This window comes from Sinohyriopsis cumingii, chromosome 7 (assembly GCF_028554795.1).
Source record: "Sinohyriopsis cumingii isolate HCF-2022 chromosome 7, ASM2855479v2, whole genome shotgun sequence".
Taxonomy (NCBI): Eukaryota; Metazoa; Mollusca; class Bivalvia; order Unionida; family Unionidae; genus Sinohyriopsis; species Sinohyriopsis cumingii.
The window spans coordinates 74,736,173-74,749,694 of NC_142967.1; the positions used below are offsets into that span (position 1 = coordinate 74,736,173).

The 13,522-nt window shown below is 34.0% G+C and overlaps 1 protein-coding gene across 1 annotated transcript in view; it reads left to right on the plus strand.

The window, feature by feature from the left end:
• Positions 1-2,898: 2,898 nt before the first annotated feature.
• Positions 2,899-13,522, plus strand: part of LOC149795524 (uncharacterized) — a 48,048-nt gene continuing 37,424 nt past the window's right edge. Inside the window, exons 1-4 of the mRNA XM_089965331.1 lie at positions 2,899-3,031; positions 8,175-8,355; positions 9,081-9,348; positions 11,599-11,720. Of these exons, the coding sequence (XP_089821457.1) occupies positions 8,181-8,355; positions 9,081-9,348; positions 11,599-11,720 (565 nt within the window). The 5' untranslated portion in view covers positions 2,899-3,031; positions 8,175-8,180. The remainder of the gene's footprint in view (positions 3,032-8,174; positions 8,356-9,080; positions 9,349-11,598; positions 11,721-13,522) is intronic.

The window sequence follows — 13,522 nt, forward strand, 5'->3', positions numbered from 1 at the left end:
TAATTAAAAATCACGCAGTGCGTGAATAAAAAAGTGGTACATGTTCAAAAGAACGAAAACCACTATAATCCAACTAACTAACTAACTAACTCAATTTTATGTCTTAGGGGGATGTTTTCCGTCACGTCCGCGCTTTCACTATAAGAGCCCACAGTATTCGTCGTTCAAACCATTCTACAAAGAATTCAAAAAGAAGATGGCTTCGAACCAGCTTGATAAAATGAAAACATTGCAAGACGTCCTGGACAATTTGGGTATGATGGAGCAAATGTTAGTGAGGTTAAACGAGGATCACTATTCTTATAGCCCACATCGAGTGAAGATGAAGATTAACAACTTAAGAAAAGTAAAGGAAATGATAAGTGCTGTGATGAAAGAAATAAAGGAGGAGAAGGAGGATGAAGAGGAAAGGATAAGGATAAGAGAATGGAATGAAAAAATTGAAAAAGAAGAAGAAAAATGATAAGAGGAAGAAAGAAGAGGAGGAGAAGAAGAAAGAAGAGAAAAAAAGGAAGAAAAGAAAGAAAAGAAGAGAAAGAGTGTAGGACAGAAAATAAGAAGTTGGTGGAGAAATAGAAGAAATTAGAAGAAGAAACCCAAAGGCCCTTTTCAGGGCTACCCACATTTCTCGAAAAGAGATTGACTTTCCATTGCTTACCCCATTTTTATTTTTTATTTTTTTAATTTTTTTTTAAAAAAAATCCCATGTTAAATTTCCCTTGATGCTATACAGTCCCACCCTGTTTAAATTCCCTTGACGGTATACAGTCCCATGTTCAATTCCCCTTGACGCTCAACAGTCCCAAAATCTATTTCCCATGTTAATTTCCCTTGTCGCTAAACAGTCCCAGGGTTTTTCGTAATGTTAAATTTACACAGTCGCTAAACAGTCCCGGGGGGGGGGGGGGTGTCTGTAATGCTAATTTCCATTGTCGCTGAATCGTCCCCATTCACTACTGTCAGTTATATATTTAAAGTTCTCTGTAAACATAAGGTTAAAATATGGAAACTTCTTTAAAGATTGCACCAGTAGTCTCTGCATGCTGGATTACTTTAATTGATATGGTAATGTTCTAACTTAAATGGTAGCAGTTTATAAATTTGCATTTCAAAGAGCATATATTCATTTATGTTTCACGTAGGTGCGACTGTATTGGCGAATTTTACATATTAGTGGTCTCTCTTCAACATTTGCAATCGACAAAAATGCATACAAATATACAAATGTTAATATTGTTTTACATCAGGTAAGATCTATCATGAAGTCAACAAAACTTTCTTATCTATTGTAATAGAAAAAATCTTTTTAGGTCATCAACGTTTAATAGCAGCCAGGTAAACCTAGCACCTAACTTATAGCAGATAAAAAAAATTTCATGTCAACATTGCCCTGTTAACAGCTACATACCGATAATAATTCCTGGCAAAACGAATCAGTGATTTAAGCATACATTTTTTGTAGTACTCATATCTATACTTGACCTATCCAGATTTCCTTTCATGGCTATCACATTGTAACTAACAAAATATTATTTTTTTAAAAGACAAGATAGGCAGAAACGGCAAGATGAAAAGCTTCAAAATTTGCATCGCATAAATAGGAATCAATCGAATTCCTACCACCCCGACCGCATTACATGTTCCATTAATGCGTGTTAAAATACAAGTACGCTGCATGACAGTAAAGTCGGTATTTTCGAAAATATTTAAACAACGGTAAAACACAATCTATAAGACTTTCATTTAACTAAAATCGTCTCTTACATAATGTCTGAAAACGATATATTGACACTTTAAACAAGCGCGTTGTACTTCTTTAATGAACAGTGTTGCGACAACGGAAAACCCGGTGATGACACGGCTGGAAATAAGTGACTTAATGTTTTTTCTTCATTGACAACTCTTTTCTGTTCCACCATTTTGAATTTCTCTTTCGGTACCGGTTCTGACCTCGTGTGCAGAGCATAATATTGGCGCTCTATAGTTTCGTATTTTCTATTAGAATTTTAAAGAGAAAGAATTTCCCCGGATTTGCTCACTGTTTATACTTGCTACTTAAAAAATACCTTGTTTATCTTAGATATTGTTTAAAGAAACTTTAATTCCCTTTAGTTTTGTGTATGATTGATGGGTGTAATATGGGTTATAGAGTATACAGCTTGACTGACCTTACTCCAGATGTGCATCTATCAAAAACTGCTAGCTCCGCTTTGTCATTTTCACTTCCTGGACTTCAGCGGTAGATTGTAAAAAAAAAAAAAAAAAAAAAAAAAAAAAAAAAAATGCACGATAACTTTTTTTTACATTTTATATATGTAGTAATTCATCCATTGCACTTTCAAAAGCTAATTGGGCAAAATTCATTTTCACTATTTTAATAGGTGCTAAATATAGTGTACTTTCGACTAATTCAGGCTACAATTTTTTAGCATGAGGGATCAGTCATATTAGTTACCAGTGTGCTTAGATCAAATACAATTTCCATAAGTACATTATCCAAAGAAATTTCAGCAAAATTATATCAAAACAGAATAGAGGTATGTCATCATTTTCTTCACTGTGCATGTTTCAAATGCAAACAACTTCACCTTACATACGTCACTCTCTCAAAAGTATATAAAAATTGGTGAGCTCCCCCAGTCGCAAAGCAATGTAGGCTAACAGATTTCTTGAGGTATTTTTGAAATGAATTGATGTTAGGTACTGTTATGTTGAGGGAGAAAAAAAAGGAAAGAATCAAGATAAAGTTGGATTTTACTTTACTTATTTTCAATAAAAAAGTAAATTTATTACTTGAATTATTCCATATTTTCAAAATTTTAAATAATTAATACTTTTTATTTTTGTTAGATTTAATTCGTTTAAAAATAATTCCATATAGTATATGTAACCAATCATACATGGTAACGTACACAATATGGCGCTAATTTGTAGCATATATTGGTTTGGAATTATTTTTTTGTTGTTGAAATAATTGAAGAAAATTAAGTATTATTGTTGGCACTGTTTTTCGATTGCATGTGTTCTGTAGGTAAGTAAAGTTTTATGAAATGTGTGATAATGAATAATGTACATGTATTTGTAGTAAACGTGCGAATATGAGACATGCAACAACACGAATTCAAAATAGAATATTGATAGTTGGGTAAGGCCCCAGTTGTAGCTCGAGAAAATACAAAGTCAATCTGTCGCGGTCTGCAATCCTTTATTAACATTTCCTCTCTAAATTGACTACCCGTGAGTCAAACAGCTATTGATCTCCTAAACAGACCTATATTACAATTCACTTGGGTATGGGCATTTAATCATTTTAAATTAAATATAAATTATTCTTGTAAAATTTAACACTAATTTTCTTTCACCAAAGTCTATTAAATACTGGTTATTGAATGCTGTGCACCATTACTGTTAGCAATAAACTTCCAGGCGAAAATTATCAATCGCTATGGACTTTTACAATGGTGTCCATGTACTTAACTTGGGTCAAAATAAGAGCGCATCGAGTGGAATCGTCACAGTCGAGGGTAGTATGAATTTGTTTATCAATATGAGTAGCTTTCAGTGTGAAATCATAGTATGTGACATTTAATCCGGATTGTACTGGATCACACCTTTAGGTTCATTTTGTTAAAAAAAATGTCATTAACATTGATTTTGTCATATGCACCTCTTGGGGCATATAAATAATGACTTTCCGAAGGAATATGGATGTATACGAATCCAAATGAAGTGAATACTTGTCACTTAAAGGTATGCTGAATCAAATTCTAAAAGATTACCACCATTAATAGTCGGTGTTGAATGCCTACATGACCCACGTGACTTGTACTATAATGCCTGCATGCAGATTGTTCACCCCTGTATTGCATTTTTTACAGCTTTCTTTCAGCTTCAGTCATTAATATTGGAAAATAAGATGGCAAGCCAGACATTTTCTTTTGGGAAATTACTTGCTTTGTACAAAGGGTTTTATCTGGTTTTATGGTGTTTGTACTTTTTATGCAGTGATATCAGTTTATAAAAATAGCCATTCAGACAAGGCAAACAGGCATAATGGCGTTAAGTGATCTTTTCCGTGTTATTGTTCTTATTATTATTCTTACTGAAAACCATGTACCAGGCATTAAATTTGTTCATCGATGTGAATTCCAATATTTAGTAACAGTGGTGCTTAAGCCTGCAGACTGTATAAAACACATAATCAGTTTTGGTGAATCCTTCTAGAACAGTATAATACACAAATTGTATTTCATCACCAATAGATATACCCAAAATATTTTGAGATAAAAATTCCAAGGGAACTGCCACCTCCTGCCCAATTAAATAATGTTGATGAAGTATTCATATATGTGATTAATGTTTGAACATATAAACATATAAACAGAGAGGGATGTATGAAGGAAAGTGACTATTTCTTTTTTTTAGCACATGAAATTACACTGGGCTTAGTTGATGTGATATTATGCAAGTAGAATCTAGAAATGTTGCATATATATTCCATCAATTTAAAAACAATATGGTTATTTTGTTTGTTTATTTTTTGTTTCATTTTTGTTTTTATTTTTCTATTATGCATTAGTGATTTTATTAACCTTTTCTGAATCTGATGTGTTAATTGGTAACAAAGTTAAGAAAAGAAGAGAGAAAATTTATGTGTTTATTTCAATGTCCATTTTACAAACAAATCATAATTTCGAATGACAGTTTAGAACATATAAGAATGTTCATTAGAGTTATGGTGTTGAAAAGAGCAGCACTGGTTGATTATATTTATACTACATGGATAATACATTTCCTTAACTAAAAGATATATACAATTACATTTTGTTGGGACGTATAACTGGATGCATGTATTGATGGAAACGCAAATACAAAAACGCTATCCCTAATGACAATCACCACCCTTAAAATTATATACATTTTACACACAAAAACTAACCGAAGGAAACAAAATAGATATAAATGATTTCTTTAATATGTAGATAAAAGAGTAGATTTGAAACCAATACAAAACGATGACAAAGAAATAAAATGTGCATAATTATTACTGTACACACTCATATATTATAGTAAAATATATCAAAACATTATATAGTGAAGGAAGTGCAAATAAACACAACATTATTTTTACCTATATGTCATGAATTACTGCATGTTACTAAGCATCTCTGTGCTTTTAACCGCTCCAGTGGCCTTGTGGTTAGAATGTTAGCCTGGATGCGGGAGGTTGTGGGTTCGATCCCTGGCCGGGTCATACCAAAGACTTACAAAAATGGTACTAACAGCTGCCTCGCTTTGTGTTCAGCTTCAACAGGTTAGTGTTAGGACTGGTCGTCCAGGTGTCAGGATAATGCGACTGGGTGGGACATCATGCTACATGTCTGCGGCATGATGCCCCACTGCTAGACATCACTATAAACTACCACATTGCAGACATCGTAGTGATATGACTGAAAAATTGTTAAAGCTATGTTAAAAATCGAAATCACATCACATCACATCACTCTGTGCTTTTTCCGAAAGCAATATGGCGGCAGCCAGGCACAGTGATGTCATGGTCTGTTTTTAGGAAAAAGTAGAATTCAGTACAAGCACCATTCTACACTGTATCTTACATGGGATTTTATTCTACAATGTAGCTTACATGAGATTTTATCCTACACTATATCTTATATGGGATTTTATCCTACAGTGTATCTTACATGGGATTTTATTCTACAATGTATCTTACATGGGATTTTGTCCTACAGTGTATCTTACATGAGACTGCAAGAGAAAACTATTTAATCCAGTAAAGTTACAAGAGACTAATATAAGGCCTGCTTATTTCCACTTGCAACCAAAAATGTGAAAGTATCTTCAGTTAGCAGAAAAATATTAGTAATACAGGGTACTGGTAGAGCATGGCCCAGCACACTCAACCCAAATCGAAATATACTTGGCCCAAATTAATAGGCCAATTGCCCAAATGTTTGGTACGTGCAACCCAAGGGAAAGTATTCTCATCCAAAATTTTGTTCCACTTGAGTCAAGTTCATAGATTGACTTGACTGGCTTGTAATTACCTGTCCAAATGCAGTATATCTAACGTAATGTTATAATGATGTGCATTTTAATGTGGTTCCCATGTGCAGTCAAACCTATCATAGCAGACATCTCTGGAAAATGAGCATAGTGGCTTACTAGGACAGGTAGTTGATGAATAAATGTTGAAGTCTACAATAGTTTGGTATTGGAAGTCCTCAAAAGTTGATCGTGACAGAAAGTTGCCTCATAGGAGTGTTCATGAAGAATAGTTTGAATATATTGTGTTACAGCTTACTACATTGATCACTTGACCCAAGGGAAATTCTGCTTGGCTTACAAATTTCTGCACTTGGCCCAAGTTGGTAGATTGACTTGACTGACTTGTAATCATATGTCCAAATGCAGTATATCTAAATTCATGTTATAATGATGTGTATTATAGTGAGGTTCCCATGTACAGTCAAACCTTTCAAAGCAGACATGTCTGCAGGAGTCACGCTATCAGGTGAAGTGGGCAACTAAGTTGCCTAAGAAATGAAAACTTCAACTTTTTCTGTTAGGAAAGCAAAAATAACCTTACCCTGTGATTTTTTACATGTACATTCATTGAACGTAGCTTTTGAGATGCTCCCTTGCCTTAGCCTGTTATTTCCATTGTTGTATTGTAATTCAAGGCAAAACGTAGGCATCAAGCCATCAAATAGCTGATGTTAATTTTGAATGCACCAATAGACAAACTCCTGCACATTCACAGGCATGTGTTTTAATAGCTAATTAACCATTAACCCTTTCCCAACTAAGTTATAACAGATATGTGTTATATATGTCTCTAGTTATCGCAACGATCATTTGCCAATTTACACCACAGGGACCTGTATCATTGCTTACAACTGTTCCTGTTATACATGTACTAATATAATAAATATTATTCTATGTACACGTATAACTGTTAGTTCAATTTTAAGCAATGATATGACACCCTGTGATTTATGCAAGTTATCAATTGATGATAAAAGCATACAGATTTTTGTTTCAAAACTTAAACAATAGTATGTAAATAGCAATTTGTATTTTAAGAACAACTGCCACATGTGCATTATTTTCTTCATAAAATCAGTTTGAAACCGTAAGTTACCTTGTCAGAGGGAAATAATGGTGGACATCGCTGAGTCAGATTGTCTGTTTCATAAATATTTGGGCAGATATATTAAGGAAAATATTCAATTCATAGAAAGCTAAGTCTAAATATTATTCTATTGAAGATTAAGCATATATTGCAATTATGTAGGTCCCAAATATATGGGACACTGCTATGTTGTGGAATTCAAGAAGTGCTGTAAAGTCAAAGTTATTTTCACTCATTTTTGGGGAAAATACAGTATAAAAAAAACAGTGAAGCAAACACTAATTAACTATTGCCTGATGTTACTGCACATATATAGACAAAAAATAAAATGGTAAATCTGCAATCCTATCAATGGACTGTTTTAACGAAGCTAGAATGTGATTGCTATGTTAAGAAAGTCCCTCTTTCTAAAACCATATGCACTTGCATGTTGGATGTTTCAGTTCAGTTGCAAGAAATGATTCAGTTCATTCATATATACCGTGTGTGGCTTACTAAGGCAGGTAGTTGATGAATAAATATCTACAATAGTTTGGTGTCAGGAATCCTAAAAGAGTGATTGTGACAGGTAATTGCCTCATAGGAGTGACCTTGAATATTTGTGCAGTAGCTTACTACATTGATTTTTTTTTAGTATAACAGATGAAAATATATAGCTTTGGTTTAAGAAAGGTATGACTCTCCTTATCAGTTTTTAAAATAGGTGCTATATTTTTTGCGTTTTTAAAAAACAAACAGATCAAACAGCAACTTTTTCTTCAGGTAACACTCAATACTGTTCAGTTATTTTGTATGTATACATATTATTAATTACTTGTTTAATCTAACTATTTGATCACTGTTACAGTGACCTTTCATGAAAACTTTAAAATGTACAGATAGCTTCACTCAGTGGTCCATATACAGATATATTTTTCATTATGCTCGTCCAACGTATTGGTATGACATAAACCTGGTAACACAAACCAAATTTAAAAATACTTCCCTTTTGCTGTAATTTCCTCTGTTTCTTTTTTTAAAGTAAACCATGGATGAAGTTGATGCCCCACTTAACGTCCGTCGACAAAAGCCAAAAAACCGGTTTCAGGTGGAGTTAGATGCAAAGATGCGTGAAAGACGTTCAAAAGGATTGGCAGCAGATATCAGCGAAGAAAGTGAGCCCATTGATGAAGATGATGATGAGGAAGACGAAAGCGATGAGGGTTATTTGTTATTTTTATTATCCCTATACCTAAGTGTCTAGACTGGAGATTTTGTGATACCTTCTCTTTCTGTCCACTCATCAATTAGTCCATTACTATATCTTAAATTACTACGTGCAAATGGATACTGACCATGGTAACCTTCATGCTTTTGTTTGCTTAATATATGGAAGGAGTTTGGTCACATTTACTGGATTTGAGTAATATGTCTAGAGTTATGGACAAATTCTTTAAACCTAACTCTTCATTACTGACCACTACTTAATTACATTCTGATAATGAGTCAATTTACAGCTTCTTCATTACTGACCATTACTTAATTACATTTTGATAATGAGTCAATTTACAGCTTCTTCAAGCCTACCTTGGCGGATAGTAAACATTGCAGCCACTTTTGTGTCCATATATATCCATATGTCTGTCTAAAATTTGTTCATACCCTAGATTAAGCTCAGTGTTAAAGGTATTATGTTCATACCCTAGATTAAGCTCAGTGTTAAAGGTATTATGTTGTCAGGTTTTTCAAGTACTGTTGGCTACACTGTCTTGTTACTCATTATGTGGATCTAGTTGTGTGTACATCAGCAGTTTACCAAAAGCTTGTGGTCAAGCTAAACGTACATGCCATGGTCATCTTGTTGGTATCCTTGCATATGAAGGTCTTGAGTTTCATTACATTAGTTTTTCCCTGCCAGTTTTGAGTTATGCACTGTTTCCTATTTCAGACTTCTTGTCACAGTACCGCAGCACACTCAAGGCTAGACCAGATCGTCCGTCTTCAGCAAAGCGGCGACAAGAGCCACCATCTCTTGGGGATACACTTCGGCCAGGTGAAGCAGCCAAATGGTTGAAGAAGACAGATGACAAGAAACAGAAGACCATTAAGGAGAATGTTCCGCCTGTAAAGGTAGCCTCACCTAAATCATCATTGACTGAAAAGCCTATGACAAAAGAGGAACTTCTCTTTGGGAGAAAAACGCCAACAAATGAACCGTAAGTAGGCACATTAATAATTTATGGAATCTGTTTTGCTGTGTGAAAGTTAGGGGGTTTTTAAAGTGAAAAGCTTGACATTAATGATTCAGTCTTGTAGCATGCACCCTGTGAATCAAATAGAATGCCATACTGTATTCTGAAATGCTTCAGGCCTTTATTCTTAAATGCTTCAGGCCTGTATTCTGAAATGCTTCAGGCCTTTATTATGAAATGCATCAGACCTTTATTTTGAAATGCTTCAGGCCTTTATTCTGAAATGCTTCAGGCCTGTATTCTCAAAAAAAACATTAACCTCTAACTTTTTATTTGTGTGCTTTAGGCTTGTATTCTCCGATGTTATAACACTAAACTACATAATTCCATGCTGCAGGCCTGTATTATCAAATGTTTTAATACTAAATACTAATATATGCTTCATGCCAGTATTTTCCAATGTTATAACACTAAACTCTAACTTAATTATGTTCTTTAGGCCTATATTTTCAAATGTTATAACACCAAAGTCTAATTCAAGGTCAGAGTCCTGTGAACTCTGACCTTCTGTAAATTTGTTCAGAACAAAGCTCAATGAAAAGAAGTGTTCTGATTTTTTTTTAAAACTTTGGTTTCATTTCATACTTGCACTAATTCTGTCATAAGTAGGGCTTGAAAAACCCACTCTGCTTATGAGTCATGGGTGGGTAAGGTAGAGCAGCTCTTTTTGAAACAAAATCAAATAGATATAGTCACATTATAATGTCTTATCATGACGGATAAGTGGCAATTTAAAAGTGTTTCTAGGCCTAATGTAAATAACTTTTGCTATAGACGTTCAAATTTATAACTTGAACTGAAGTTTTGTGCTCAAACATTGAAGAGACTATAACAGTAGGACTGAGAGTCTATTACGGGACATGTAATTAAAATGTTAACATAATTTCCAAATACTGCACCAAAATATTAACTAAATGTGTCAAAATTCTGCTTTATGTTTTCTAGCTCTACTTTTACTTGTTCCTTAAAGCCTTCCTATATTCAGAAATTGCCTCCATGCTTTCAAATAGAGGGGGGATATTCCCCATCAGTATTTAGATCTAGAACAGACTCTGAGAGCCACAAAATTAAATCCACTTCCTAATCACTGTCATTTTAGGCCAGTTATTAGTTGTACTGGTCATAGACCAAAAAACTATGGTGATGGTCTGTTGTTCTGTTGTCTATCCATCTATTAGCAAAAGTTTGTTTTGACTATTTCCTCTAAACTACTTGGAGGATTGCCCTGAAACTTGCTTTCATCCCTTGGAGTAGATGGTCCTAAATTAAACTGGTGCCTCTTGGACATTTAATATATCCTCCACAGTGGTCATCTTTGTTATCACTACTTCTGAATTGATGGTGATAACATCATGGGGTTTTCAGAAACAATTTCTTATGATGTTTAGTCCTAAATGAAAATGCCATTCAGACTTTCAGTGGCCATTTTGAAAGTCTTGTTATAATTATTTCTCATGAATTAATTGTTAAGTCAAAATTGGGTATTCACTTATAATAAAGACTTTTTATTATGTCTGGTTGGTCATAAATGAAAATCGTTCTAATCTGACTAAAATAGGCTGCTACATTGCCAATCTTCAAAATCTGATCAATACTTCTCAAAGATGGCTGGTCATATTAATATTGTGCTTTACCAAAAGATATCTTATGGTGTCTGTTTGTTACTAAATCAAAATGGTGCCAGTCTGGTATCAAATAAGGTCACCATGACACCCATCCTGAAAATCATTTTAACAGCACCTCTCCAAAATGGAAACTTGTATCAACATGGGGTTTCCACCAAAAGACTTCGTATGAGGCCTTGTTGATAATAATAATAATAATGATGCTGAGCTAAGGTCCACTACAGCAGCTAATTTTAAAATATTATTATAACTGCTGAATATTAGAGATGTTTTCAACACTCAGCAGTTAAAAAGAAGAAATGATCTTATCTTAAACTTTGGGAAATTCTTTCCAGCCAGTTGAGTGTCAGTCCCTTCAAGGGACTCTTGATTTTTACATTAATTTTGTTTCAGAAGTATATGCTATGAAATAAGAGCAACACCTAGTTGAGACCATGTTTTTAATACCAATCTCATCTTTTAATAGGGAGGTTTTCCTGTAAACAGTCACCACTGATATCAGTACAAATGAATTTTATCCTGACTTATGACTGTTTGATAGGGTTATAAGTATACTAAATTCACCAGATTTTCTTCTCTATTGTAAAAGGAAAAACAAAGACCAAAGCTGGCTGCCTCCTTCCTTCCAAAGAAGTAGTCCTACACTAGAGCAGATTACTACACCAGGAAACAGGGCCCAGTCCCCAGGTGCTAGATCCCAGTCTCCTTATGGTAACACTACATTTAGCTGAAATTACTTTTTTTAATCATTGAGCTTCCCATGTTGTGTTTAAAATGATCAGTATGACCTCTGACAAGTATACTACACATCTCTCTTGATAACTCGCGCACATCGGGGTCCACAAACATAGACTGCACTATAAATGAGGAGCGAGTTATCGAGAGACCTCCAAAAATTGAAAAAAATCGCTTTGACATGGAGAAAAGTGGGGGAGGGGGCAGCGTTAGGTAACTGGGCTGTTTAATGACTGAATCCTCATTTTACAATCACGTTGATAATAATTTTTAATAATGCGCTTTTTCTAATGAAGTTGTTCATTATTCTGTTTAAATAACATTTTTTTCCTCAAAATATCCAACATATGAAAGATCATTCCAACTGATTTGAACAACCATCATGTGTACGCGAAAAATCTGTGTATTACGTCATTGCTTTTTGTTTTCTTGATAAGTCTGGTTCCCATAGTGGTATTTAATCGGTAGTCCACAATTTGGGAAGTAGACTAACTGCTGATACACCACCAAACAAGATTCCTTTTTTTCCCAAAACATGTGACATTTATTTCGTGACACGTCTACGTCGAAACTCAATTTTGTATTGTTCAATTAGTACAGTGTTAATGTCATGATTTCCCTGAGGATATCTCTAAATGCCAGTTCAAGAATTCTCTGAAACTCGCTTGCCCACAATGGTCCGTATCTGTGAAATCAAGCTCTTTTTATTATGAAGTATTCTTTTCGCTTTGCTGCCTTGTTATCTTTGATCACAGTTATGAAAGAGTCGGATAATTTAAGGTAGTTTCTGTTACTTACACAATAACATTTATTACAGTGTTCGATTGATCAAAAGAAGTGAGTTCACCCGACATACGACCAAGGCCGCTAGATTTTAAGTTAGTCCGGTATTTGTGTGTTTTAACATTTCTTTTATTCCACCTCCTTTTCTTAATATTCAAATGACATAATTAACGTGATAATATAAAAAAGGCCAGTTTTTAATTCAGTGCAACAATACAACAAATACTTCTGCAAGTTAGTTATCAAAACATGGTCGACACTTAATTAGGTTCTCAGAGAAACGCTTGCGGACATAGCTGTTATGGTAGATAGATGCATTTTACGTTTAATTACAAGAGGACACATTGCACTTATGACAATTACACTTAAAAGGAAATAAAAGATGGAACTAGAACACAAATTTCAATTGATAAAAAAATTATTTAATTTGTATTTATTTATTAAAGTACTGCCTCCACTCGACGTAAGTGACATTTTCTTTGATCGAAATTTCCTTACATATCATTAATTGCAGTGTACTAGGAATGTCGTTTGGAAAGGAAATGTAAAATATTATATGAGTTATTTTTAAATTTGATATTTCATAGTGTTGATTAAAATTTCCAGGGCCTATCTATCATTTTCAACGATAAAATGAGTGATACATCAAAGTTTCCATTACCAATTTTGATCACGATTTTCTTCAAGTTCAACAAATATGGATAATTTTGGGGGGTATTTTCGGGTTTAAAATATGGGATCCATGCCTGGCACCGCGTTATAAGTGGGTTCGCGAGTTATCAGGGCACGAGTTACTGAGGGAGTGGTGTATTACTATTACTGTCTCTGACAAGTATAATATTACCTATGACAAGTATATATTACTAATAATATCTTGGACAAGTATATGTTACTAATATTATCTCTCACAAGTATACTGTTACAAATATAATCTTTTAATGTATATGTCTTTGTTGCATAAGTTGTCTGCATTTTTTGTGGACAAAAATTAAATT